Source organism: Dasypus novemcinctus, chromosome 3, assembly GCF_030445035.2.
Source record: "Dasypus novemcinctus isolate mDasNov1 chromosome 3, mDasNov1.1.hap2, whole genome shotgun sequence".
In the NCBI taxonomy this organism is placed as follows: domain Eukaryota; kingdom Metazoa; phylum Chordata; class Mammalia; order Cingulata; family Dasypodidae; genus Dasypus; species Dasypus novemcinctus.
In genome coordinates, this window is record NC_080675.1 from 154,215,455 (window position 1) to 154,241,277 (window position 25,823).

The following is a 25,823-nucleotide window of genomic DNA, read 5'->3' on the forward strand; positions in this document are numbered from 1 at the left end:
TGAAAATGCTGTGAGTCACTGTTAGCTAGCCTCATCTTCCATTCCATAATTTCTCCCCAGAAAGGACATGCTCGTGTTTACTATGACATACAATAGACAAATCAGGCCATCTGGGTAGAATTATGTTTACATCTAGAGAGGAGAAAACTGTGAAAACCAATAATATCAGCATCTTTAGGTAGAGATACCGACATCTATATATAGCTATCACGTTCCAACGGCAGCCCCCAAATACTTTGCAGTCACGCTGGCAGGTTTTGGCACGCGGCAGCCAAGCCAACTGGCAGTATCCCGGAGCGCCGCCCCCTCCCTGTGCTGGGACCCACCTGGTGGGGATGGGGGGAGATGCAGAGGCCATACCTTGTCTCACAAAAGTCTGGCTGGTGTCCAGAAGGATCTCACAGCCTTCGATGATCATACGTTCAATGGCCAGGTTTTTCCGGATATTCTCTGTCTCACTTACTTCGTCGTGCATTATCCTGCAGGAACAGGAAAGAACACAGTCAGAGATGGGCTGCCCAGACTTCTCAGGGAAGAGGGATTGCCGGGTTTCTGGCAGACCTGAGTGGAAAGTCGGGCTCCCTGGATCCCTGAGTGGAGCTGTCTTTGTGAAAGGGAAGGGAACATGCATTGTGATTGCCCGCCGTGTGCTGGGTACTTCTCAGGTGTGTTGTTTTATTCTTGCAACAGCTGAAGACACAGGGCTTCTTATATCAGAGCAAAGGAAGTGAAGGTTAGCAGGTAAGAAGCAGATGTGTCTGAATTTAAAGTTTGAACAATGAAGAACAGAGATAGTAGGACTGGCCCCAGCACTGGGTGGGAGAGAGGAGTACAGGAGACATCTTTTGTTTATTACCCTGCCCTCCATCCCACCACTGGCCTATTTCCATACTTAGAAGACAGCAAACCCATCCCTGCCTCAGGACCTTTGCACTGGTTGTTTCTTCTGCCTGGAATGCTCTTTCTGCAGATCTTTATTTGTTTTTTTCTTTATTGTCATTTGGGCCCTGGAATGGCTTATTTTTGGAGCATGTGGCAATCCAGCTGCCTCTGGAGAAGACTGACCTCAGTTTATTTCTGTAGCCTCTGGCTCATTTGGGAGGGAAGCAGGACACAGCCCTACCCCTTGCTCTGAGAATACTAACAATACCCTTTCTTATCTCAAAGGTGGCACCATTTAACTGCTTTTTAAAAACAGTGCTGGTCAGAGAGGGTAGATATAATTTGCCAGTTTTGGAAAGAGCCTTAATGGGTTTCCAGAAGTCTTAGGATGATAGTGATTTTTTTAGGGGGACTCTCTGGAAAAAGTACCTCACTTACTCCAAGCAAATCACAAAACCTCCTATTTGCCTGCTGATGCCTGAAATTCCACAATTAAGACCACCAAGAGGGCTGGTTGTATGTATAGTTTAAGAAGTTCTTTCAGGGGAGCAGGTGTAACTCAGTGGTTGAGTTCACCCCCAGGTATCTCTTAAAAGAAACAGCTATCTCAACAATATTGCTCAATTTAACCCCCAACAATGATGTTAGAGCTGGGTCTGCGATTCATTGAATCAGTGTGATGTTGAGCAAGTTACTTAACCTCTCTGATCTTCACTTCCATCACCTGTAAAATATTGGGGTGAGGATGGAACAATGTATCTCAGGTGCCTGGCCCAGGACTGTTGCTTGAATAAACAGTAGCAATCATAGTTGCTGTTATCATCAGTTGAAAAATATTATTTTTTCTGATTTAGGACATGTGTTCAAGGCTTACGCTCACAAAACTGGCACTTTAATAAATCAGACTGGGGCATCTAGATGGGGTGTCTTCTGGAGGAGCCCCAGTTTCCCCCTTTCCCTCCCTCTCCTCAGAAACCCAGGTCTCTGCCCTCTTCTGGAAAAAAACGCCCGAGAGCAGGCACATTTGGGGTCTATGAATTCATTCATTCGAGATGTCTTCAAAAATTTTGGAAGTAGCCAAAGGTAAACAGAACCACTTCTCTTGATCAGGGTGGGGATTTTGCTGGAGGAGGTGGTATTTGGTGAAATACAAGGGGGTGAATCCAGAATAGTGAAACCAATTTTCCTGTCAGCAGTGTGTAGCCTGCAGCTGCTCAGGATGTGCTCCAACCTCACATTGGGGCTGTGTGGGGGACCGACACCACACACCTGGCGGGTCTCTGGGAAGGCAGCACTGTCTCCAGGGCTTGAGGCTCCTGGACTAACTGGATGTGATGGATTGGGTTACCAGTGACCCCAGGATATGGGGATTCAGGACAGAAAGGCTCCAGGCAGAGTACATCTGAGCTTGGGGGCGTGGGGGTAGGGGGAGAGCGCTGTTATCTGATAGCTTTCTGACAGTTCTGGGGAGTTTTCCTTAGCTCCCCAGGGGTGGGTGTGGGAGGATGACGGCGTTATTGTAAGGGAGGTGAGAAAACCCTCTTCTGTATTGCTAGGGCTGGTTCAGGGCCAGGTACAGGTGGTCAGATGGAACAAAAGAGAAGCCGGCTGTACCCAGGATTCCCAGGGAAAGGTGACTGGGCCCTAAACTGAACACCTTGGCATCCACCTGCCACCAGCAGCCCGGCCTGGCATCAGGATAGGGCATCCAGCACTGATGAGGAGCCCCATTACCTCATGGGAAACTCTCACCACTGTCACTCTGTCTCAAGATGGGGCAGGCTGTGCCTCGCTCAGAATCCCAACCTAAACCTGAGCTTCTATATCATGGCTCAACACTCTATTGGTGAGGGCATCTCCAGTCCTGCCCCGATCACTTGTCTGGGGTGAGGCTCACCTGGACAGCTCCTCCAGTTTGGACTTGGCGTAGTCCAGGCTATTTCGCTCCACGTGCTCATGAGGTGTGTGTGCCAGGAGCTCGTGCAGCGTCAGGATGTACCTGGGGATCTGCAGGGGGCAGGGAGAGGTCAAGAGGTAGGGTCAGAGAGAAAGAGACAGGGAGGGATGGGGACAAAACAGAAAAGAGTCAGGGACAGAGGGTCAGAGAGAGAGACAGGGAGGGACAGAGAAAGACAGAAGCAGGGAGACAGGGAAGTAGGGAGGGACAAGGAGAGACAGAGACCAGAGATGGGGAGAGAGAGCAAGAGCAATGTAGCAAAAAAAAAAAAAAAGAGACACAGCAGTCCGTAGGGGGCAGAAAAAGAGAAAGAGAGAGCGAGGTGGAGAACTGTTGTTTCAGCCCAGAAGACTCCATGGGCAGGACTGAGAGGAAATGGGTTGCCATTTCAATCGCTGAATCTCTGTAATTCAGAGGCTTTTCTAGGGTCTCATAGGGCCTGGGGCAGTGAGGGTGGGGGTAGCTTAGGTAATGGTAGGGAAAGGGTCTCCAGGAGCTGGCACCTCACCTTCCCATGCTGACTGTTCTGTGAACTTGGACAGGCTGGCGGTCACTTGTCCTGCAGCAGCCAGGTGCAGGGGCTGGCCTCCCTCCACTCACCAAGCTGCTCAGAGCAGGGGCTTGTAGCAGGGACTGTGCTCTCCCACCCGAGGCCCTCCCTGCATGGCCCCCCACAAGCCTCCCAGTTGTGCGTCCCAGCTGGTGGACCAGGCAGCCACCTGGAACATGGGGTAGGTGAGGAAGGTCTCCAGCGTCCTCTCCTCACAGTCGGGCTTGGCCTCGTAGTGCTTCAGCAGCTTGTCGAAGTCGCGGTTCTGCTTGCAGTGAGCCAGGATCTGGAGGCTGTACTGGTGGTTGCGCACAAACTCCTGGTAGATGTTGAGCATGGGCAACAGGATGTCAAACAGGTCAGCTGGAAGGAGAGTGGGGGTAAGCAACGGGCCACGGGCACCCTTGGGGGAGACAGACACCCCTCAAGCCTCTGCTCACTGGCCAACTCAATGAGGCTGGGGCCCCTGAGAACTGTCATCATTTGGGCCATAGAGGTGAGCCCTGTTACTTTGACCACATTAGAATCACACATTTTTAGAGACAGGAGACTCTGTCTAGTCTGACAGCTCCTTATTTGAACACCAGAGAGAGGAGATGTAGTGGATGCTGGGGTGTGCCACCTGGGCTCTCCTGCAGGACAATGGCACTCATTTGTTCCCTCAGCTGCTGGGAGTGCTGGTGGTTGGTAGCTCTTAGCTGAGCCCCCCTCTAAGAATTACCATTTGTTGGAGCAAGCTGCTTTGCCCAAGTTACACCCCACCCAAAAATTCATCCATGTGGAGGTATAAAGGTCAGCCCCCCTGCCTCAATTCATGAAATCTCCCTGTGGGGTCGGTTGAGGTCTCTGGGGCAACTGCATCACAGCGCAATGTCTCCCTCTCCCATTTGGCTTCCCCCACACCCTGGCACACCTCCATTCAGAGTCTCCCACCAGCGATGGAAAATGACCCATTGAGCTCACAAGGTGAGTCTGCAGCTTACCTGGAGCCGCATCTGCTGACTTTCCCATTCCTGGGGTTTCCCCACCTGCAACCCCTCCCCCATCCCAATGCTTCTTCATCTGTCTGTCCAAGTCTGACCAGATCGTCCCAGCTCTCTGTTCTTTGATTCAGTTGGGCAGATCCCTACAAGGATTACAAGTGTTGGAGAGGAGGTGGAGGAATGGGAACCCTCATCCACTGCTGGTGGGAATGTAGAATGGCCCAGCCAACTGTGGAGGACAGTTTGGCGGTTCCTCAAAAAACTAACTATGTATCTGTCATATGATCCAGCAATTCCACTGCTGGGTATATACTCAGAAGAACTGAAAGCAAGAACACAAACAGATACATGCCCAACAATGTTCATAGCAGCATTATTCACTATTGCCAAAAGGTGGAATCAAATGAAATGCCCATGAACAGATGAATGGAAAAATAAAATGTGGTATATATATACAATGGAATATTGCTCAGCATTAAGAATGAATACCATACTAACACATGGGATAACACGGATGAATCTTGAGGACCTTATGTTGAGTGAAGTAAGCCAGGCATTGAAGGACAGATATTACATGACATCACTGATGTGAAGTAAGCAAATCAAGCAGACTCAGAGAACTGGAGTCTGGAAGATAGGTTACAGGAAATAGAAAGGGAGAAGTTTGTGAGCTAATGCCCATATGGATGAAATCCATGAAAAGGTGAAAGTGAGTTGTTGTGCAGTGAAGGGATATGACGGGTGTAGTGATACTATTGAGTTGGGTGGTACAAGTTTGACAGGGGGAATAGGGTGGGGAGGGTGGGTTGAACTGTCCATGGAATTGGGGGGAGGATTGGGGGAGGGAGAGGTGAACACTGGGGATTGGTGGGTATGTGGTTGCAACTACAACGTTGGGAAGGCTCTTTTGGCAATATGACAAGGAAGGGTTACTGGTTTAGGGTGTGGGATGGGGGTGGTGGTATTTGGGACAGGGCGCACCTGGGGCAGTCTTCTAGAGAATATGCAAGTAATCATTTTGTCATAGTATGTTGTATCAGTGGGTGCAGACACACATAATGAATAGGCTTACAGGAAATCAGAGGGTAGAGGAAGGACGTAAGCTGACATTTTCATGGGTGAAACCTATGATAAGCTGGAGGTAAGTATGTGTACAAGGAAGGGATAAAATGGGGGCACAGGATTACCTTTGGGTGGGGCTTTGCGGGCTTGAGGGGGATAAGGGATGGGAGGATGGGTAATATTGCCCAAGAAATTGGCGGGAGGGTGGGGCAACATACGAACATAGGAGATTGTCAGGTGTTCGTTGAGAGTGTGATGCTGAGAAAACCTTTTCAAAAATATCTTAAGGAAAGTTACCTGTTTAAGATACTTAAAGGGGATAATCTGATGCAGGACATCCTAGGGAATATGTGAATGCTTATTTTGCCAGAGTGGGTTATATCATTGCATAGAGACCCATATAATGAGAGTGAAGGTATACCCACATCCTGGGGAGAATGGATGCCATCAAATAGAGGGAACTGTATCTCTCAAGATAAATCGTGGCTCCCAGGGCATTAGGGCAGTTGAGCATGTCAAGCCCTCGATACTGTTGCAAGTATCTCTGAACATGGCTCCTCAAGAAATGAAGATTGACTGTCACTGTGGGCCCTAAGGGGAGGGGGATAGAGGTATTGAATAGATGGAACCAATGTAACTGTGTGGGCAATAGAAGTGTTTCACAAGAGTACGCAAGGATGGATATAAGATATGTAAAATTACACCAAAAATATATAGGGGCTGATAGGCTAAAATGTAAATCATGATGTAAAACATAAGATAACTAAAAATTTAGAAAATTGTATAGTCTAAAATATAAACCACAATGTAAACACAAATGTTACCTTGTTTGAAAGCTATTGTCTCAATATCTGTACATCAGTTTCAGTAAATATGGTATGAATATGTTAAAAGATTATTGCTGTGGAAGGGAAAAGGTTTTATATTGGATATGTGGGAATACTGTATATTGTATATATGAATTACTGGGATCTAAAACTCTTGTGAAGATAAGCTTAATAATTAGAAAAAAGAAAAGAAAAAGATAGGATGTAGAATTTTTCCAAATTAATATGTATTCTACATCTAACCTTTAAACTCATAGCTATATTCCATTTTACTATTAAGGGAATGTGGAAATATATTGGGCTTCACCTTTCAGGAGGTTTTGGATCACAGAGAGGTTCAACGATGGCAGTGGAGGAATACTGGTGTGGGATGTTATTGACAGGGACACATGGTTGTCAGAGAGTTCTACAAGGCATATATCCAGGGTACATAAAAATGTTTGGATATTTTCATAGTGGAAACAATTAAAAACAACAACTGAGGGAGTGCTGAGATCCTAGCCAGGGGAGCTCTATCACAGTCCCTAAAGGAACAGCAACAATCCCCCAAGTGCAACAGCAAAGACCAGAAAAGAATGAAGGTCCAACAATAAGCCCCTGATACGAGTGACTATGCTTGTGAGCCTGTGCACCTGAAATAAGAACAAGGCCTAGAGCAGCAGTGTGCCTAAGAGTTACCTTCTGAGAGCCTCCGTGTTGCTCAAATGTGGCCAGTCTCGAAGCCAAACTCAGCATGTAAATGCATTGCCTTCCCCCCAGCATGGGACATGACTCCCTGGGATGAGCTTCCCTGGCACTGAGGGATCACTATCAAGTACCAGCTGATGATGTAACTAGAAAATGACCTTGAATAAAAGGTTCAACTCAGACCAGCAGAATATCTCTGTCTGCATATAATAACAGGAGTTAAAAATGCTTTTTGACCTAAATCAAGAGGGAAATGGAAAGGACAAATGAGTTTATATGGCTATGAGTCTCTGAAAAAGAGCCAGGAGGTTATCAGAGGGGTTGCCCTTATGCACACCTGAGCAGAGTCCCAGAGACAGATAAAGTAGATACAACCCCAGGTATTGGTTCTTCTGAGGACTAAAGAGACCCACAGGTTTTATGGTCATGGCAGATGGAGTTCAGTGCCATGTCAGTGGGCCCTTCTTTGGAGTTGGTGTTTCTCTGTGATGGAGCTGGACTCAGATGTGATCTCTTTTCACAAGCCTTTCCTGTTTCTTTACCAGAATTGTAATTGGTGCTGGAGTTTAATATATACCCAGGGGATCTGAATCTCTGGACTGACCATATGATAGCCAGGCCCTGAGCCTCAACAGACTTCAGCTCCTACACTCTGGTTTATTGGACTTACCCCACTCAGCTAACATGGAGTTGAAGAAGGCCAATCACCACACCATGGTGCCAAGAGAGCCTACAATTGAAAGCAGGAGGATTGCATCCAGCATCCATGTGGAATCTAAGCCCCCTCTAGATATAGATGTGGAGTGGACACAACCATTCCAAGGTCCACAGGATGGAGAAATAGAATATGGATTAGAGTGGACTTACTGATACTCTATTCATGAACTATTGTGATTAGTAATCGAAGAAAATGTGCCATTGGTGTGGAGAAAGTGGCCATGGTGACTGCTGGGTGTGGGGAATGGGAGGAAGAGATGAGATGTGGAGGCATTTTCGGGACTTGGAGTGGTCCTGGGTGGTGCTTCAGGGACAATAACTGGACATTGTAGGTCTTCCCATGGCCCACTGGATGGAACATGGGAGAGTGTGGGCTATGATATGGACCATTGACCATGAGGTGCAGTGATGCTCAGAGATGTATTCACCAAATGCAATGCATGTCTCATGATGATGGAGGAGAATGTTGCTATGGGGGGAGTAGTGGGGTGAGGGGGGTGGGGGGTATATGGGGACCTCATATTTTTTAATGTAATATTAAAAAAATGAATAAAGAAAAAAAAATAAAGAAAAAAAATAATGGGAAGGAGTTGGACTTCTACCCTGGGGAGGTCTGATATGCTCTCAAGCAAAGGGGTGGGTGCCTTTTGAGAGCAGGGCGGTTCCTAATAGGGAAGGATGGACCAGTGTGTCAAGCCTCAGTGTTGTTGCACATAACTATGAATCTTATCCTTCAAGGAGTGAAGCCTGGTGGTTGCTGTGGGCCCTGAGGGAAGGGGAAGGGAGGAATAGATTAGATGGAAGAGGGGGGTATTTAGGGGGCAATGGAAGTTTTATGCATGATCTTGCAGTGATGGATACAGGTCATGTTGAATTTCATAAAAAATTTATAAAAGTGTATGGTCTAGAGTATAGACCATAGTGTAAATCATTGACCATGGTCAGTGGATATGTTTCAATATTTGTACATCAGTTGTAACAAATGTACCATCCACATATAAAAAGGTTATTGATATGGGAAGGGGAAAAGAAGGAGGATGCTGGGTACATGGGAGTTCCCTGTGTTCTGTATGTGACTTTACTGTGATCTAAAACTCTTTTGAAGACAAAATGAAAAAAAGTAAGACACTGGGGAAGAAATGGAAGAAAATGTCACTGTACATACAGGACAACAGATACTACAGTGATGAAAGGCAAAACGTCAAAAAATGTAAAAAAAATATTTTTCATTTTTTAAAATATTCCAGTTTTTAAAAGTTTTAGTTTTTCTAAATTATGTATTTTATTTCATATGTTTAAACTTATCATTATTATTTCATCATCCTATTAATTGTATTTGGTGATATACTTGGCTTCATTTTTGAAGAAGTTTTGGATCACAGAAGGGTTACAACCATGGCAGGGGAGGATCATTTGTGTGGGGTGTCAGTGATGGGATATAAGGGAGGAAGTTCACCTGGGCATACATATAAGGTATATATAAATGTGTTCAAATGTTCCTGGGGCATTGTCACAGTGGGTGGAGAGTTCACGCAATAACCGAAAGAGTTATTGTGGGGAGCTCTCCCACATTCTCTAGTGGAACAGCAACAATCCTCCAAGTGCAGGGGCAACGACTAGTGAAGAAGTATGGTCCATTGATGGGCCCTTGATATTGACAACTATGCTTATGAGCCTTGGCTCTTGAAATTGCAACTTAGCCTAGTGTTGTAGGGTGCCTAAGAGTTACCTTCTCAGAGCCTCCATGTTGATCAAATGTGGCCTCTCTCTAAGCCAAACTTAGTATATAAATGCATTACCTTCCCCGCAGTGTGGGACATGACTCTGGGGGATGAGCCTCCCTGGCACTAACGGATTACTACCAAGCACCAGCTAGCAAAGCAACCGGAAAAAGACCTTGAATTAAGGGAGAAAAAGGTGAAGACAAGTGAGTTTATCTGGCTTAGAGATTTCAAAGTGAGTTGGGAGTTCATCCCAGAGGTTAACGCTTATGCACATCTCAGCAGGATCTCACAGATAGCCAAAGTAGATACTACCCCCAAATAGTGGGATCCTGAAAGCTCTGGAGACACCCAGGTCCTAGGGTCATGGCAGATATCTCCAGAGTTTGGTACCTTGCCAGTGAGCCCTACTTTGGAGTTTGTGCTCCTGAGTGTGACAGAGTTGAACTCAGTTGTTACTTCTCTACACATGCCTCTTCTGTCCTTTCTATTTGAACCTATAATTGGTGCTGGAGTTGGAAGGTATTCACCCAAGAGACTTAAACCTTTGGGCTGTCCATGTGTCAGCTGGGCCCTAAGCCTCAGCAGAATTGCAACACTACTCTCCAGTTCATTGGACTCACCCATGACAACTAACAAGAAGGTTAGGATGGACAACCACGATACCAAGGAAGAGAGAGTCTATAACTGCAAGCAAGAGATTCCCATCCATCAGTTGTATGGGATCGAGGCCCCTTCTCTATTAGAGGTGGAGTGGGCATCACTATCCCAGAATCCTCAGGAATGGGGAATAAAATATGGACTAGAGTAGACTTACTGATATTCTACTAGAGACTTACTGTGATTCTAGCAATGGAAGAAATTATATCATTGATGTGGAGACAGTCGCCACTGGAGGTGCTGAAGGCAGGAAGAGGGAAAAAGAGGTATAATACGGGGGCATTTACGGGACTTGGAATTGTCCTGAATGACACTGCAACAACAGATACAGGCCATTATATATCCTGCCATAACTTACAGAATTGAGTGGGAGAGAATGTAAGCTACAACATAAACTATAATCCATGCTTAGTGGCAATGCTCTAAATGTGTTCATCAATTGCAATGACTGTACTACACTAATGAAAGAAGTTGTCAATGTGGGGAAGGATGGGAGGTGTGGGGAGTGGGGCATATGGGATCCTTTATATTTTTTTGTGTAATCTAAGTATCTTAAAATAGATATATATATTTTAAAAATCAAAACAAAAAACTCAAAACTTCCCCCAAAACAAAGCAAAAAAACCCAAATAAAATACAAAAATAAAAATAAAATAACAAAAAATTTAAAAAAAGATAAAAATAAAAAATAAAGTACATTAAATTCTTTTTCAATGTTTCTTTCATCATGGTAAGATCTGTTATCTTTTATATACAGTGACAATTTCTTTCTTATGTTCCCCCAGTTGTCTTATTTTTTTCTCCCTTTATCTTCACAGAAGCTTAAGGTTACGGAAAGACACATAGAAAATAAAGGGGATTCCAATATACCCAACCCCTTCTCCCTTGTTAATAACATTTTACATGCAGATGATACATTTGTTACACTTGATGTACAAATATTGAAGCACTGCTACTATCCGTGGTCAATGGTTTATATTATGGTTTACATTTTGCATCATTTACTTTTTTTTTTGATACAGCCTTCTCTAGGCAGAGATGCCAATGCTGTTTTATTTATTTATTTATTTATTTCTTAGCAAATTTTTTGCCTTTTTTAAAAAAGATACATAGATCACAGAAAATGGTACATTAAAAAATATGTTTCCCATATACCCCACTCCCCACCCCCCCGCCTATACTTTTATAGGTTTTGACAAAATTAAAAACGGTCTGTATCCATCACTGCATGATCATTGATCATGCAGAACAATTCCAATGTCCTATGTTCCATCTATTCTATTCTTCTCTCCCTCTCCACTCAGAACCTATGGTAACCACGAAGTTTCAATCTTTGAACAATAATGTTCATAGTTACATGCAATAATATTGAGGGCTTGATATATTGGTCTGTTTTCTTTTATTAGGTACTGCCTACGTTCTTGAGAGATTCTTGCTCTTCTAATTGAGAACATAGCAGGATTCCCCAGGATGGGAATTTAATATTTTCTTGTTTATTTTGTGGGTCTCCATCCACTGATATAACACACTATGAGAAGATGAACACTTTTATATTCCACAGACGCATGCCCCAGGTGTGCTCTACACTGCATATCCCCCCACCCCAATGCCCTGCACCAGTAGGCCTCCCCTGCCATATTTGCTGGAAGAGTATTCCCACAATTGTAGTTTTAACCACAGACCTACAAATCCCCAGAGTTCACCTGCTCCTTCCTCCAGCCCTCCCCCTAGTTCCATGGATAGTCCAACTCAACCCCCACCCCCCAACTACTCCCCCTCACATTCCAGCAGCATTGAACCTAATCACTTCACTGTACCACTATTGCAGAAGGGTCACAGCTGTGGCAGGAGAGAATCACTGGTGTGGGGTGTCAGTGATGGGAGGATGTGTGGGGAGGGATGCACCTGAGGCATGCCTCTATGACATATGAATATGTCAAGTGGTTATGGGGTGTTGTCTTTGTAGGTGGAAACCCACACAATAACAAAAGATTATTAAATTCTCATCCTGAGAAGTACTGCTACATTCTCCAATAAAGCAGTAAAAATTCCCCAAGTACATTGGCAGTGCCTAGTGCAGGAGGATAGACCACTATGCTAGGCCCTTGATATTAATCGTTGTACTTACGAACCTTTTCTTGAGAAATTGAAACTTAGCCTAGTATTGTATATTGCTTAAGAGTTACCTCCTGAATACATCCTTGTTGCTCTAAGCCAAACTCAGCATGTAAATACAGGACCCTCCCCCCATGTGGGGCATGACTCCCAGGTATGAGCCCCCTGGCATCCAGGGATTATAATCAAGTATCAACTAGTGATGCATTTGGAAAAAGACCTTGACCAAAAGGGGGACATATTAAACACAATTGAGTTTTTATGGTTAAGAGATTTCAAAGTGAATCAGAAGTTCATTCCAGAGGTTACGCTTATTCACATCTCAGCAGGATCTCATTGACTGCCACAGTAAACGCTGTTTCAAACAGTGGGGTTCCTGAGGGCTCTAGAGACATCTAGACACTATAGGCAGGGCAGACAATCTCAGGAATCTGGCAGCCTGTCAGTGAGTCTTACTTTGAAATATATTCCAAAGTTCTGCCCCTTTTATTTGAACCTATAATTAGCATACTCATTAAATATATGTCCCAGAGACTTAAATCTGTGTTCTGTTCATATGTCGGTTGAACTCTGAATCTCAGCAAGAGTTGCAACAACTACTCTTCAGTTTGTTGGACTCACCCAGGACAACTAACAAAAGGATGATGATGGACAACACCATCCCCAAAAAACAGAGAGTATCTACAACTGCAAGCAAGACCAGTTCCATCCACCTGCCTTATGGGATTTAAGTCCCCTCTCAATTAGAAACAGAATGGGTATCACCATTCCAAAATCCTCAAGATTGAGGAATGAACAAACATAATGGGAGAATGCAACTACAGACTTAAGTAGACTTATGATTTATTCTAGTAATACAGAAGAACTTGTATCATTAATATAAAGGCAGTGGCCACCAGAGGTTCTGAAGGGAGGGAGAGGAAAAATAGGTATAACATGGGGTACTGTGGGGACATTGGAATTGTCCTGTTCAACATTGCAATGATGGATACAGGCCATTATACATTTTGTCAAAACCTATAAAATTGTGTGGTGCAGAGTGTGAACTCTAATGTGAACTATAGACCACAGTTAGCAGCAATGCTTTAATATGTGTTCATCAATTGTAGCAAATGTACCACACTAATGAAAGATGCTGTTAATGGGGAAAGTGTGGGAGGGGGAGGGGGATGGAGTATTTGGGAATCCCCTATATTTTTGATATAACATTTATGTAATCTACAGCTTCTTTTAGAATAAAAAATTAACTGAAATAAATGAAATAAATAAATATATATATTTTAAAAAGGGCATTCGACTACCGGGTGGATGATGTCTTCAACAATGATCCTGCAGAAAATTCCCCTTCTTTCTAGGGCCTCCCCTTATTGTGACCTTGGAGAAAAGCAGGGGCTGTTGTCTTGAGATAAACGAAAATCTCCCCCTTCCACGTGGGAAGCCTCCTTGGCCTAGAGGACAGAGGAGCTCTGGAGAGACCCGTATCTAGGGTCTGGCTCTGTGGTCTCAGCCACCCCTCAGCTCCCCAAGCTTGTCTCCTCATCTCCATGGTAGGAGTGACACCAACATTACTTTGCCCATCAAACGAAGGAAAAACAGGTATCACCCAGTGCCGTGGAGTGAGGTGTTGGCGGAGCTGTTCGTGGCAGTGGAGGGTGGTGCTGCCCTCTGGGAGAGCAATTTGAAACAGGAGCCTTTCACATTAATAAAGCCCTTTTGCTTTATTAATTCTACTTTGGGAAGCCATCTCTAATAAGGAAAACATTTTGTGTGCAGAAATGATTATTCAGAATCACTGAAAGTTGGACACAACCTCAAGAGCTGGATGGGAGCTGGCTAAATTAATGGTGGTACATTTTCTGGGTACTGGAGAATTCTATATATGTATAGTGATCAAAAATGATGCTTTCAGCATGAGAAAGCACTTATGCTACAATGTTAAGTGAAAAAGAAGCAGTAGGATTAAAATTCTATATTCAGTATGTTTGCAATTATGTAAAATGGAAACAAAAAAAAAAAACCTACTGAAAATCCATACATAGAAGAAAAACTGGAGGAAAACAGACCAAAGTGTTTATAGTGGTTATCTTTGGGAAGGAGAACTATGGTTGATATTTTAAAACCTTCTATTTTTCAGGATTTTCAAATGTTCTTAAATGAATACGCATACATTCTTTTTAAAAGGGAAACGCAGATAAGAAATTTTTAAAAAATCACTTATTCTAGAAATAGATTTTCTCCCCAACTTTTTTTCTTTTCCTGTCTGTTTTAAGGGATTCTGTGGACTTTTGAGGGGGCCACTCTATTATGCTCTGGAAGGACAAAACTGCTGCCAGACTTGAGGGTGACAGAGGCCCCTGGAGAGGGACTGCTCCTGAGGCAGGAGCGCTGGGGCCCCTGTGTAGATTAGCTACTCACCCAGGACCAGTGTGGGCCAGCTGGAGATGCGGGCTTTCAGGCCTTGGTAAAAGATCTGATGCAAGAACATGATGGTTTCACTGAAAGAGAAAGCACAGGGTAAGCTCTGGCCAGGGGAGATCCTAGCCTCCAGGGATACCAGGGGTGGGAGTTTGGTGGGCCCTTCTCCCAAACCCAGTAGTGCTGGGGGCCCTGCGGCACAGGGCAGGGGCCCCCACCACCTGTGCAGCAGACCCTTTCTCAAGTGGGGCATTATGTGAGAACCTGGTCAGCAGGACCAGCTACATAATGTGTGGAGCCCACCCCAAAAATGGAAATGTGGGGTCCCTTGTTAAAAAATTAAGAGCTTTGAACCAAGCATGGGCTCTACTAAGAGTGGGGCCCTGTGTGGCTGCGCATGTCACTCGCCCATGAAGGCAGCCCCAATGATGGGTGACAGGGGTGGGGAAAGCTCTTCTGTCTAATGGTCTCTAATGTCCCCTGATCCCTTGAGCCCACACCTGCTGGGGGTGCCCTGAGGTATCCTTGAGGAACCCAGGACTCTAAAGAGCACAGACTAAAAGTCACTGATGATGTGAAAAGAGCCAGGGTTTGGGACCCACATGGAGTGGGGTTCGAATTGCCTTCTGCCCCTTCCCAGCTGTGTGTCCTTGAATGAGATGCTCAGGTCCTTCAGTGTAAAATATGAAGGTGAAATGAGGTAACCTCAGCAATTAAAATGTCCACCTGAGTGCCTGGTGTTCTAGTAGGTATTCAGCAAATGCTAATTTCCCCCAACATCTCCATGACTGTCCCATTTTCTGGGAATATGAGTCCAAGAAGTAAAAAGACCCAAAGTCTCTACTTTGTTACCACCCAATGTGCCTGGGGGACATGCATTCTCATTGGCAGCTTAGTGCCAGGCTGTGTAAATGGCCTCTGAGCACTTCCCAGGCAGCTCTCCTAGGACTCCTTTTTCTCCCACTGAGCTCCAAGCAGCCTTAGAGCAGCCTGTGTCCCTCCTCTCCCAAGACAAGCTGGGAGGGCACCGAGGTACAACAGCAAAGCCAGCTCCTTACTTCCTGCAGCCCCAAGCACTTCTCTTCTCTGCTCCTCACTCTCAGCTCCTACTTCCCTGGAGACCTGGAGGTTTCCCCAAGCTGTCTGGGAACTTGCTTTTGAACCAGACACGGTAAGCTGAAAGGATTTTGTAGTGAATTCCATTTGTGGATAGGAAAACTGAGCCAAGAGGGAGGAGTGAGCCTCCCGGAGTTAGGGGCAGTCCCACACCTCTGAGCCTCTTTCTCCCTAGAATATTCTGTCTTTCTTTGCCTCATCAGATGGCCCCTCTTTGGTTACATCTTCTGTGGACCTCTCTCTGTTCCCTCTCTCCTCGTGCTTTCACAGTGCTTTGTTAGCCTGTTCCAGGCCCCTGCTGTTTTTCACCTTGGGGAGCTGTTCCCACTCCCAAAAGTCTGTGCGCTTTCTGAGGCAACCCCCATCCCTTTTCCATACCCCCATCTGGGTCTCACTGTCTTCCACAACAAGAGCAGGGGATGAGAGGCATTGGCAAGCACATGTCCCTGAGCTGCTGTAGTCTGAGAGGTCATGGGGTGAAGGCATGGTGTCACTGTACAGAGAGGGTCCTGCGAGGCAATGGGCTCTGTGACCCCAAGGGGGTAGAAATACCCTGTGCACCAGCACTCTGCAGTAAGGTGATGGTGAGAGAGAGAAAATAGGCAGGGTGGGGAGAAAGAGGGCAATAGATAGAAGGCGTGGGGGGGGGGGGGGCTGCAGAGTAAGGGGGTGAGGGAGGTGAGAGGGAGAGAAAGGGGCTGCCTCCAGGCCAACCAGAGTAGCAAAACTAGCAATTCCATTATATTCCACAGACTGTACATACTGGATGGAAGATAAACTCCATAAAGATTGAAACTAGTAGGAACTTTCATCTGTCATCACACTAAAGTCCTAAGAGAATGGGCCCCTCTGGTTTTGGCTGCACATTCATCTGTAGACTAGTGGCCTCACCTGATGGCTGAAGTTGCTTTTCAGTTAGCAAGTCCCTTATACAATGATCCTTGAAACCCTGTTTCTCTCTGGTCATGGCCTTTTGAACTAGTTCCTTGAATAACATTTACCAGTTTTAAGAATTTTGGTGTCCCTCATGTAAAGATTCTTTAAAAAGTTTAACTACAAGAGACCAGAGGTGCATGAAAGTACACAGGGGGAAACAGTCTGACCCAGGGAGGGTGGGATGGCACTTGAAGACTTTCAAGGCATTCTTGAGGGAGCTGTTCTCATCCCTCTTAGAGCCAGACCCTGTACACTGCCATAGCAAATGTCAGGGGATCTATTCCCAGGTGGCTTCAGCAAATAACTGTTAAGGATGAACCCTTGAGGAAAGTAAACTTTTTAAATTCCAGTACTGCACAGACTTTCAGTAGCATATCAGGAACACCATAAGCTTGAACTATAAATATGTAGCTGACGAAACCTCCGTTGTTTTTTTTTTTTAAGATTTATTTGTTCCCCCCTTGCAGTTTGTTTTTTTTGCTGTCTGTTCTCTGTGTCCATTTGCTGCATGTTTTTTCTATGTCTTCTTGTCTCCCTTTATAGCGTCATCTTGCTGTGTTAGCTCTCCATGGTGCACCGGCCAGCTTGCCTTCACAAGGAGGCCCTGGGACGTGAACCCAGGGCCTCCCATGTGGTAGATGGGAGCCCAACTGATTGAGCCACAGCTGCTTCCCCGAAACCTCTGTTTTTAAAGAGTAAACTTTGAGGATTTTACCTGTAATCTTATTTCACAGAACTTACCATTGCTACTCACCTCATAAGAAAAACAGTATCTCATTTTGATTTGATTTAATTTAAAAAATCATAGTTAGTGGGTCAGTTGAACATTTTTCTTTTGGGAATTCCCTATTCCTGTTTCCTATTTTCTCTCTTACTAATTTTAAATAACTTTCAATAGTAGTCTGATATATACACTGCAGACATTTTTGCTTAGCTATTTGCCTATTGATTTTGATTTGGGTGTTTTTTGTTACTCCTTTTTTTGCACTGTGGGGCCTAGCAATCATTTTCTTTCTGCTCTCTGCCTTGGGCAGTGTGCATATAATTCATGTATTTTATTATTTCATTTTCATATGAAAATATTTAATACAATTAGAGTTTACTTTGGCATAAGATGCGAATAAAGGATATAAATGTAATCTTTCCCTCACTTTGGTTAACCACTTGTCCAATTCAATTTACTGACTATACCACTTATTTCCCACTGATTGAGAGGCTTTTTTTCTTTTTTTTAAAGAGTTATTTATATTTATTTATTCCTCCCCACTCACTCATTATTTGTACTTGTTTCTGTTCATCTTGTTTCCTTAGGAGGCATGGGGAACTGAACCTGGGACCGCTGGTGTGGGAGGGAGGCACTTAATCACTTGAGCCACCTCTGCTCCCTCTGCTTCTTATATTTACTAAATTTTCATACCTCCTTAAATCTATTTCTGGATTTTTTGTTCCAATGATCTTTTGGTCTGTTCTGGCACCAGTCTCATGTTGTTTTCATTTTTTAATAATATACTTCTTAACCTTTATACTATATTTCTATACTATATATATATTTAAAGAGAGAAAGTTTCATTCTTCCCCCCTCCCAGAACAAATTGTCTATTTGTATGTATTTATTCCTTGGGTCAAACTTTAAACTCACCTTGCTAGGTTACGTTTAAATTGGAATTATATTAAATTTATGGAATATTTCAGGTGAAAATGACATCTTTGCAATGTAGAATCTTTCCCCCAGGATGGCTCTCTACTTCCTTATGTCTGCATTTATTCCCTCATCACATATGCCCTGTGTTCATTTCTAGGTATTCCATGTTTCTGTTGCTCTTGTCAGTGAGATCCAATCCTCATATTAGTTTTCAAAATGGTTATTGTAGATATAGAGGAAAACTGCTGGTTTGGATGATTCATTTCTTAACAACCTGAACTCTTAACAGTTTTAGTCATTTTCTTGTTGATTCTGACTCTGTGGAGTTGCTCCTCCTTTATTGGCTCCTCATCTCATTAAACGGCAGCCAGCTGCTCAGGCAGAACCTCCCCCTCCCTCAACCTGGACATTTGCTCCATCAGACGTGCTGCTGATTCTGCGCTCTTCTTTCTATTGCCCCTGTGTCATGTCTGTCTGGGCTATTGTCAATGGACCCCCCTAGTCCTTGCTTCCACTCTCACTCATAGTCTACCCATTCCCCAGAAGGTCACTAGACTCAACCTTTCAAAATTGAAGTTGATCATGTGGAGTGGGATATGAACCTGCTCCTTAACTTGGCCTTTGAGGCCCAGTAGAAACTGTCCCTGTCCCTCATTTCCCACACCCCTGAACCCTCCCCCTCCCCCTGCACTGCTCTGGTCTTCTTTTTGCTTCTTCAACTCCCTAAGCTCTTCCCTGCCTCGGGACCTTTGCACAGTATGTTCCCTTTGCTGAGAACACCCTTACTCCCACTCTTTGCTGGCATAGATCCCCTGTTAATTAATGAAATGTGGTATGTGTGCACTTGTGCAAATGCACTATTTTTTATCAAGTTTGGCAAAAAGAATTTGGAAGTTTTTCATGTTTTTTCTATGCTCTGTTTAAATATGAATGATGGATTCTCTTAAAATGCTGTGTATGTGACTCTCTAAGGGGGAATGTACCATGCATGCAGCTTTCCTAAATCTACGTGACACTTTGAGGGAGGAATACTACTAACCTATTGTAGAATGAGCATTTTGTTCATTCATAGTTGCTGAGCTCCTACTAGGCGTCAGGCACTTGGTCAGACATTGGTATCTCTATGTCTAACCCCAGAAGTAATAAATAGAAAAGAAATAATCCCCACCAGAGCTCTGGATATTCAGTTCTAGGGGCATCATTCACATTCTAGTCTAAGTCAAGGGTCAGCCAACTAAGGCCCATGGGCCAAATCTGGTCCAACCCCTACTTCTGTATGGCAAGTGAACTTAAAACAGTTTTAAAATGGTTGAAAGAAGAATATTTTCTGACATATGAAAATTACATGAAATTTAAATTTTGGTTGTTTACAATACGGTTTTATTGGCACACAACCACAACCATTCATTTATGTGTTCTCTATGACTGCTTTCCTGCTACACCAGCAGAATTGAGTAGTTGTGACAGACTGTATGGCCCAAAAAGCTTAAAATATTTACTATCTGGTCCTTTACAGGAGTTTGCAGATCCCTGCCTTATATGAATGGTGCCCTCTGAATTTTGCAGTCCACACCTGGTGCAACTGGATTCTATGGCCCTGTCCTTACCCATGGTGAACTTACAGTCTGCTGGGGAATCTAGAAACAAAATAAAGCATTGTTTAAGTGTGATAATGCTACAAAAGGGGCAGCACAGGGGCCCTGGGAACACACAACCAGGGGCATAATGTAAAGGAATGGGAGGGAGGTCAGGTGCATGACATCCCAGGGAAGGTAGTTGAAAAAGTAAGAGGTAGCTGTGAAGCTGCCCGAAGGAGAGGAAGAGAGGGTTTTTCCATGGAGAGGGAGTGGTATATGTGCAGGACATACTTGGGAAGTGCTCATCTTGCCCTGTTCCCTTCCTGAGCCAAGAAAAGGTCAGGCCTTGCCCAACACCAGTCTAAAGCAATAGAAGGCATGGCCAGAGCAGGATGGAAACGAGGTGTCTTCACTCCTGTCAACCTGCCCCCAGCCCTCGGGTGGTTGCGCTTTGCGGTTAGTCGTATGGGTTCAAGGACATGCCCATTCTCACTCCCTGGCCCGTGGCAGACATGACCAATTGTTTGTGGCACTCTCCCCCATGGAGCCTGGTTTGGCCTCATTGTCCTCAATCCAGGGATCTGGGTAGCCACTGCCAATAAATCAGAGCAGCACAGAGATCCAAAGCATCTATCCTCCAGGGCTGGTTGCCTCTCATTAGGGCAACTGCCTGTGGCTCCTAGCACACAGCCTTGGACATGATTTTTATTAAAGGTAAATAGCCACGGTCTATACGCTCATTGTCTCAGCCAAACAAAGCCTGCTGCAGATGTTTAGCTCAAAGATCTTTTTTTCTCTATTTGAAAAACACACAATTAAAACACTCTCCCCAGCTCTGCAACTCCTCAATGAACCTGCCAACCTGGAGGGAGGCCTCTTCTCTTCCCAAGGACCTCTTTTAATGAGAGCTAGTAAATTAAACCACCAAATTCACATTAGGTTTCTAATGTAGCTATACATTTCAGCCTAAAAGGAAATCCACTGGTAAATATTGAACTGCTTTCTAATAAGCAGGCTGGTGGCTGCTGCCCTTGGCTTATGCTACAGACTCTGTGCTGTGGCCCAAGGCAGGGAGATCGATCCTGCTCCCACAGCACTTATGGTAAGTGGGAAGGCTGGGCTCACACACGAAGGAAAGTTTTCTACCATGTAAGAATGAGCATGTGCATTCTGAGACCCATGCTATAATGAGCCACACTCAGGGAATGGGGAAAGGGAGTAGAGGGGATTCCAGCTCATTATTCAGTAAAGCGGCAGGAGAAAGCACAGGCTTTAATACAAAACAGATCTGGCTTAATACCCTAGCCCATCCCTGACTAGCTGGGTGGCCCTCAGCCCTTCTGATCACTTCTCTGAGCCCTGGCTCTGGCTGCATGGGGGCGTTTCCCAGGATGGGAAATCCGGCAGGCCCAGAGCTTACAGAGAAACTGGAACAGACCAGGTACAAGGAAGCGTCACCATCATGTGGTAAGTGGAGCCCGAAGCATTCAATTCTGCAAAATGCTGGATGGGCTGATTTTAAGGTGAATGAAAAAATAATTTCAACATTCTGAATGTTCACAAAAAGCATAATGGTTAAGATAGTGAAGTTTATGCTGTACCCCGATGACCATGTAAGAGATGAGAAGGAGCATGGGGCAGGTATTTGCTAATCCCTTTCTACTTCTAACCTGGGCCCCAGGGAAAGGAAAGAACTTTGGTCTGCTCCTCTTGGAGCAGAGGAGAAAAGCTTCAGATTTCCATGTACGGTATTCATAAGATGATTTGGTTTTTCTTACTTAATCAAGTAAGAAAATACATAAATGACATTGATTTTTTTCAATGTTGAACCAGTCTTGCCTTCCTGGGATGAAACCTGCTTGGACATGATGTATTATCCTTTTTATATGTTGCTGGATTCCATTTGATAATATTTTGCCACTATGCTCATGAGAGATATTGACCTGCCACTTTCTTTTCTTATAATGTCTTTTTCTGGTCTTGGTATTAGAATAATGCTAGCTTTATAAAATGAACCAGGAAGTGTTCCTTCTACATTAGATTTGAATTCTTGCAGGGTGCATTACTGCAAGGTTTTAATATTATAATACTGCCTGACTCTTACAGAGCACTTGGTATGTGCAGGCACTGTGCTAAAATGACTCACCCAGATGTGCTCATTTGATCCTCCAACACCTGTAAGAGGCAGGTACTATCCCTGGGGTAATCATTTCCAATGACTGCTAAGGACCACATTCTGGAGGCCTTCAGAATCAGTCAGGGTGCCACTATTTGAACTGGGATCAATGAAGCTGCTAAGATGGGCAAAAGTCGATCTTAGGCACATCATAGAGAAGGGGAAACAGGCCTTGCCAGGGCCTGGCAGGGCATCAACAGAGAGATGTGCCTGCAGTCCAACAACCCTGTTCTAAGTCTGCCTGTCCCTAAATTCAAGCAGGCCTGAGGCTTTCACTGAGAGGAGTCCTGCATTCAAAGCAAGAGAGTAGCATGCTTGGGATGAAGGAATGGCTGCTTGGGGAGATGGAGAGTTATAAGCTGAGTGCACCAGGCCAGAGGTGTCTGTTCCAGACATGGGCAGGCACTTTCTGGGAGATGAAGAGTGCATGGTGCTATTGACTCAGGGCTGGAAGAGAGCTAAAAGGGCACCTAATTAAATGCCTTCTTTGATGTTTCTACCAAGAGTTACCCCTTTGGGTTCTTCCTGTGATGGGGAGCTCATTACTTCCAGCTCTTTTGTCCCTGGTTCTATGAATTTTTAGTTGACCAATGCCCTTCAAGGCACTAGGGAAGTGTGCTCAGACACATACTGCCTCTGGCCATCTAGGGCAGTATGCTTGCTATGGTCCTGGAGTCGCTTCCTGTTCATCAGCTCCCTCATGGGCCTGCCTGTCTCTGCTTCCGCCTTCTAAGCCCCTTTCACATGGCAGAGGGGCAGAGCCTCCTGAGACAGACTTGACCATGACATTCTCTGCCCGAGATGTCTGATGGCTCCTCCCTGCCTCCACGATTAAGTGCCAGTTCCTTAGCTGGAGGTCTCAGCTCTTGTTGCCCTCCTGAGGGCTTTCCCTTCCCCACCTCTGAGCCTTTGCACATGCTGCTTGCTGTCTGGGAAGCTGTTTCCTCCTCCTCCTCCTGCAAACTCTCTCTTGTCCTTTAAGACCAAGCTCAGATACCACCTTCTCCAGAAGTGTCCTTTGTGGCTCTTGTCACATTTTATGCTAAATATCTGGTGGATCATCTCTCCTCATTGTAGGGCTGGTAATGTCTTGTCTTCACGTCCACAGACCAGACTGCAGCCAGGCACAGCGTCACTTTTCTGTGTTTGTTGAATAAATGGAGTGCTCCTGCCTCAGGTGGGGTCACTGGTTACCAACTCTTTGATCCCATCCATAACATTGCTGGGTCCCCACCCATGGGGCTGGCTTGTGTTGACAACAGGAAGGGGAAAAACAGACCTGGGTAAATCTCTCCATTCACACTGCTGAAGGATTCATGGGTCTATTTAGAAGTCCATCTCCACATTTCTCTCCTTGATGTGGGCTATGGGTGGAAGGCTCTTTGTCTCTTCAGAGATAACTAAGTTGTTTGACTTGTGGGTGTGAAACGGTAAGAGGCTGCAGTCCTGCTCTTAGGGACCAGCAGGCTCCAGTCCCAGGAAATGTTTAACAAAGCAAGGGCTATAAACTTTAAGTATTTAGGGGAAATGCAAAAACCAAGGCTTATCTAAAATGTCTGGAGTCCTTGCTAAAAGCTTACCTAAGATGTGAAAGAGATATATGCTAATTGAAGCCTATTGAGAACTGAAACAAAGGGACCATTTGGCCTTTCCTCTCTGTATAAAAGACGTTTGAAAATCTTGTTCGGGGCTCGGGATTCAAACTGAAAGCTCCCGAGTCCGGCCGGCCGTCAATAAACCATTTTTTCCTTCTCAAAATCATTCCTGAGTCCTGGCCTCTCTATACTCAATTAATTGAACTTCTCTTAAATTCCACAACATCCTGGCCTCCCGGATGCGAGATGGCTCCCTTGTCTGTTTGCACTTTGTTTTTTGCTCATTCTGCTCATTTCTTCTTTAGGAGGCACCAGGAACTGAACTCAGGACCTCTCATGTGGGAGGCAGGTGCCCAACTGCTTGAGCCACATCCAGTGCCTGCTTTTTTTCTGTCTGCTCAGTTGTTTGCTCATGGTCTTGCTCATTGTCCACTCATTGTTTTTGCTCCATGTCTGCTCATTGTTTGTTTTCTTCAGGAGGCACTGGGAACTGAACCCCAACTGCCTGACCCACATCCACTCCCCTCCTCAATTCTTTTTAAAATATTTTTACTCCCCACCAAGATGGCTCCATCATCTGTTTGCTTGTTGTTTTTCACTTCTTGTTTTTGCTTGTTATTTGTGCTTGTTGTCTGCTTGTTGATTTTTTTTTTCTCATTGTCTACTCATTGTTTTTTCTTTAGAAGGCACTAGGAACTGAACCCAGGACCTCTCATGTGGGGAGGTAAGCACTCAACTGCTTAAGCACATCCACTCCCTGCTCATTTGTTTTTGCTTATTGTCTGTTTTTGTTCATTGTTTGTTTGTCTTCTTTAGGAGGCACCAAGAACTGAATCCAGGACCTTCCATGTAGGAGGCAGGCACTCAATCGCTTGAGCCACATTTGCTCCCTCATTTCTTTTTAATGTTAGTGTTGAAAATTATTATCTTTACTTTCTAGTAAAGGCATCCAACCTGATTCATTCATTTCTTAAAAGATAAAAATATCAAATCATATTGTGATTTTTCCAAACGACTTTTGAACAAGTGCTGGGAGCTAGAATGAATACTATTCACCAAAAGAATTCCATGAAAGGACAGTATGGTAGAATGAAATTATGGGAAGATAAGTTTGCAATAATGGCCTAAAGTACAAAAACCTTAAACAATAACAATGCTTCCTAAAGTATCCTGAAGTAAGGAGCCCTGGCTGAGCCTCCAATACGAGTAGTCACCTGTGCATTTCAAAAGCATTTCTAAAGCTGTGTATTTCAACCCCAAGCAAAAGCAGCAGCTATGAACTTGTTAGAAATGCATATCCTCGGGCCCTGTCCCAGACCTACAGATTGAGCACCCTGGGGTCCCATCTGAGAACCTCTGCTCCAAAGTAAGGCCAGAATCTGCAAACCCAGCCCAGCTGCCTAGGGCTGTTTACTCAGAAAGGAATAGGTTTTTCACTCTTTTGGGACCTAAAAGGCCTGGGTCTTTTGGGACTTAAAAGGCCTGGGTCTAAAAGGCCCAGTTGTTTCTGGGGTCAATGTTATCTGATTTCGGAAAAAGAGAATATTCATTTTTTAAATTTTAGCAAATGAATAAAAACATTTATTTGAAGTTTAAACATTGGGTTAAACATGTATATTAAAGGCAATATTAAAAAGCAATAGCATCAAACCCCGTGATTCAGGGCTTCTAGAAGATCTTGTAAGGCCAAAACTGTTTCCCTGACCCCACCTGTTTTTTTTTCTTTCTTGGCGCTCCTCACCACTTCCCTCTGTCTGTGCCCCATCACTACCCCTTCCCTCTGTCTGCCTGCCCCCTACCTCACCTTCTCTGTCTGTCGGTCTATCTACCCCCACCCTCCCATGCCTCATCCACATCTATGGTGTCAGCCCTGTCCCATCCAATGGCTTTCAAGTTTTCCAGCCTGATCTCTCACCTGGGCATCAGATCTCCATCTGATCCCCATCCTCTGCCTCTCCCAGCTCCTTAGGGTGTCTCACAGGCACCTTGAACTCACCACACCACATTGGCAAGGAAAGGGGGAAAAGGAGTCCTAGGTAGGGTGACCCACGGTCATGGACACCCATGCAGGGTGCCTGGGCGAAGAAGGGTCAGGTCTGCTGAAATGAATGAAATGACCAAATGATGGATATTTTAAAAGAAATGCATTTGAATGAATGTTTAGGGGTGCTCCGAGATTTACTCTGATTCCTAGATGAGAATCGT

At 44.8% G+C, this 25,823-nt stretch overlaps 1 protein-coding gene across 5 annotated transcripts in view; it reads right to left on the reverse strand.

Moving 5' to 3' along the window:
* The window catches only part of RASGRF1 (Ras protein specific guanine nucleotide releasing factor 1), a 133,811-nt gene that overhangs the window by 66,654 nt on the left and 41,334 nt on the right, over window positions 1–25,823 (reverse strand). For all 5 annotated transcript variants that reach the window (XR_011648468.1, XR_011648467.1, XM_058294607.2 and 2 more), the window contains 4 exons: window positions 14,577–14,656; window positions 3,559–3,752; window positions 2,780–2,889; window positions 361–479 (listed from right to left, as the gene is read on the reverse strand). Coding sequence is in view for 3 of the 5 variants with exons in the window: in XM_058294607.2 (XP_058150590.1) it covers window positions 361–479; window positions 2,780–2,889; window positions 3,559–3,752; window positions 14,577–14,656 (503 nt within the window). In the remaining 2 variants the exon portion in view is untranslated. The remainder of the gene's footprint in view (window positions 1–360; window positions 480–2,779; window positions 2,890–3,558; window positions 3,753–14,576; window positions 14,657–25,823) is intronic.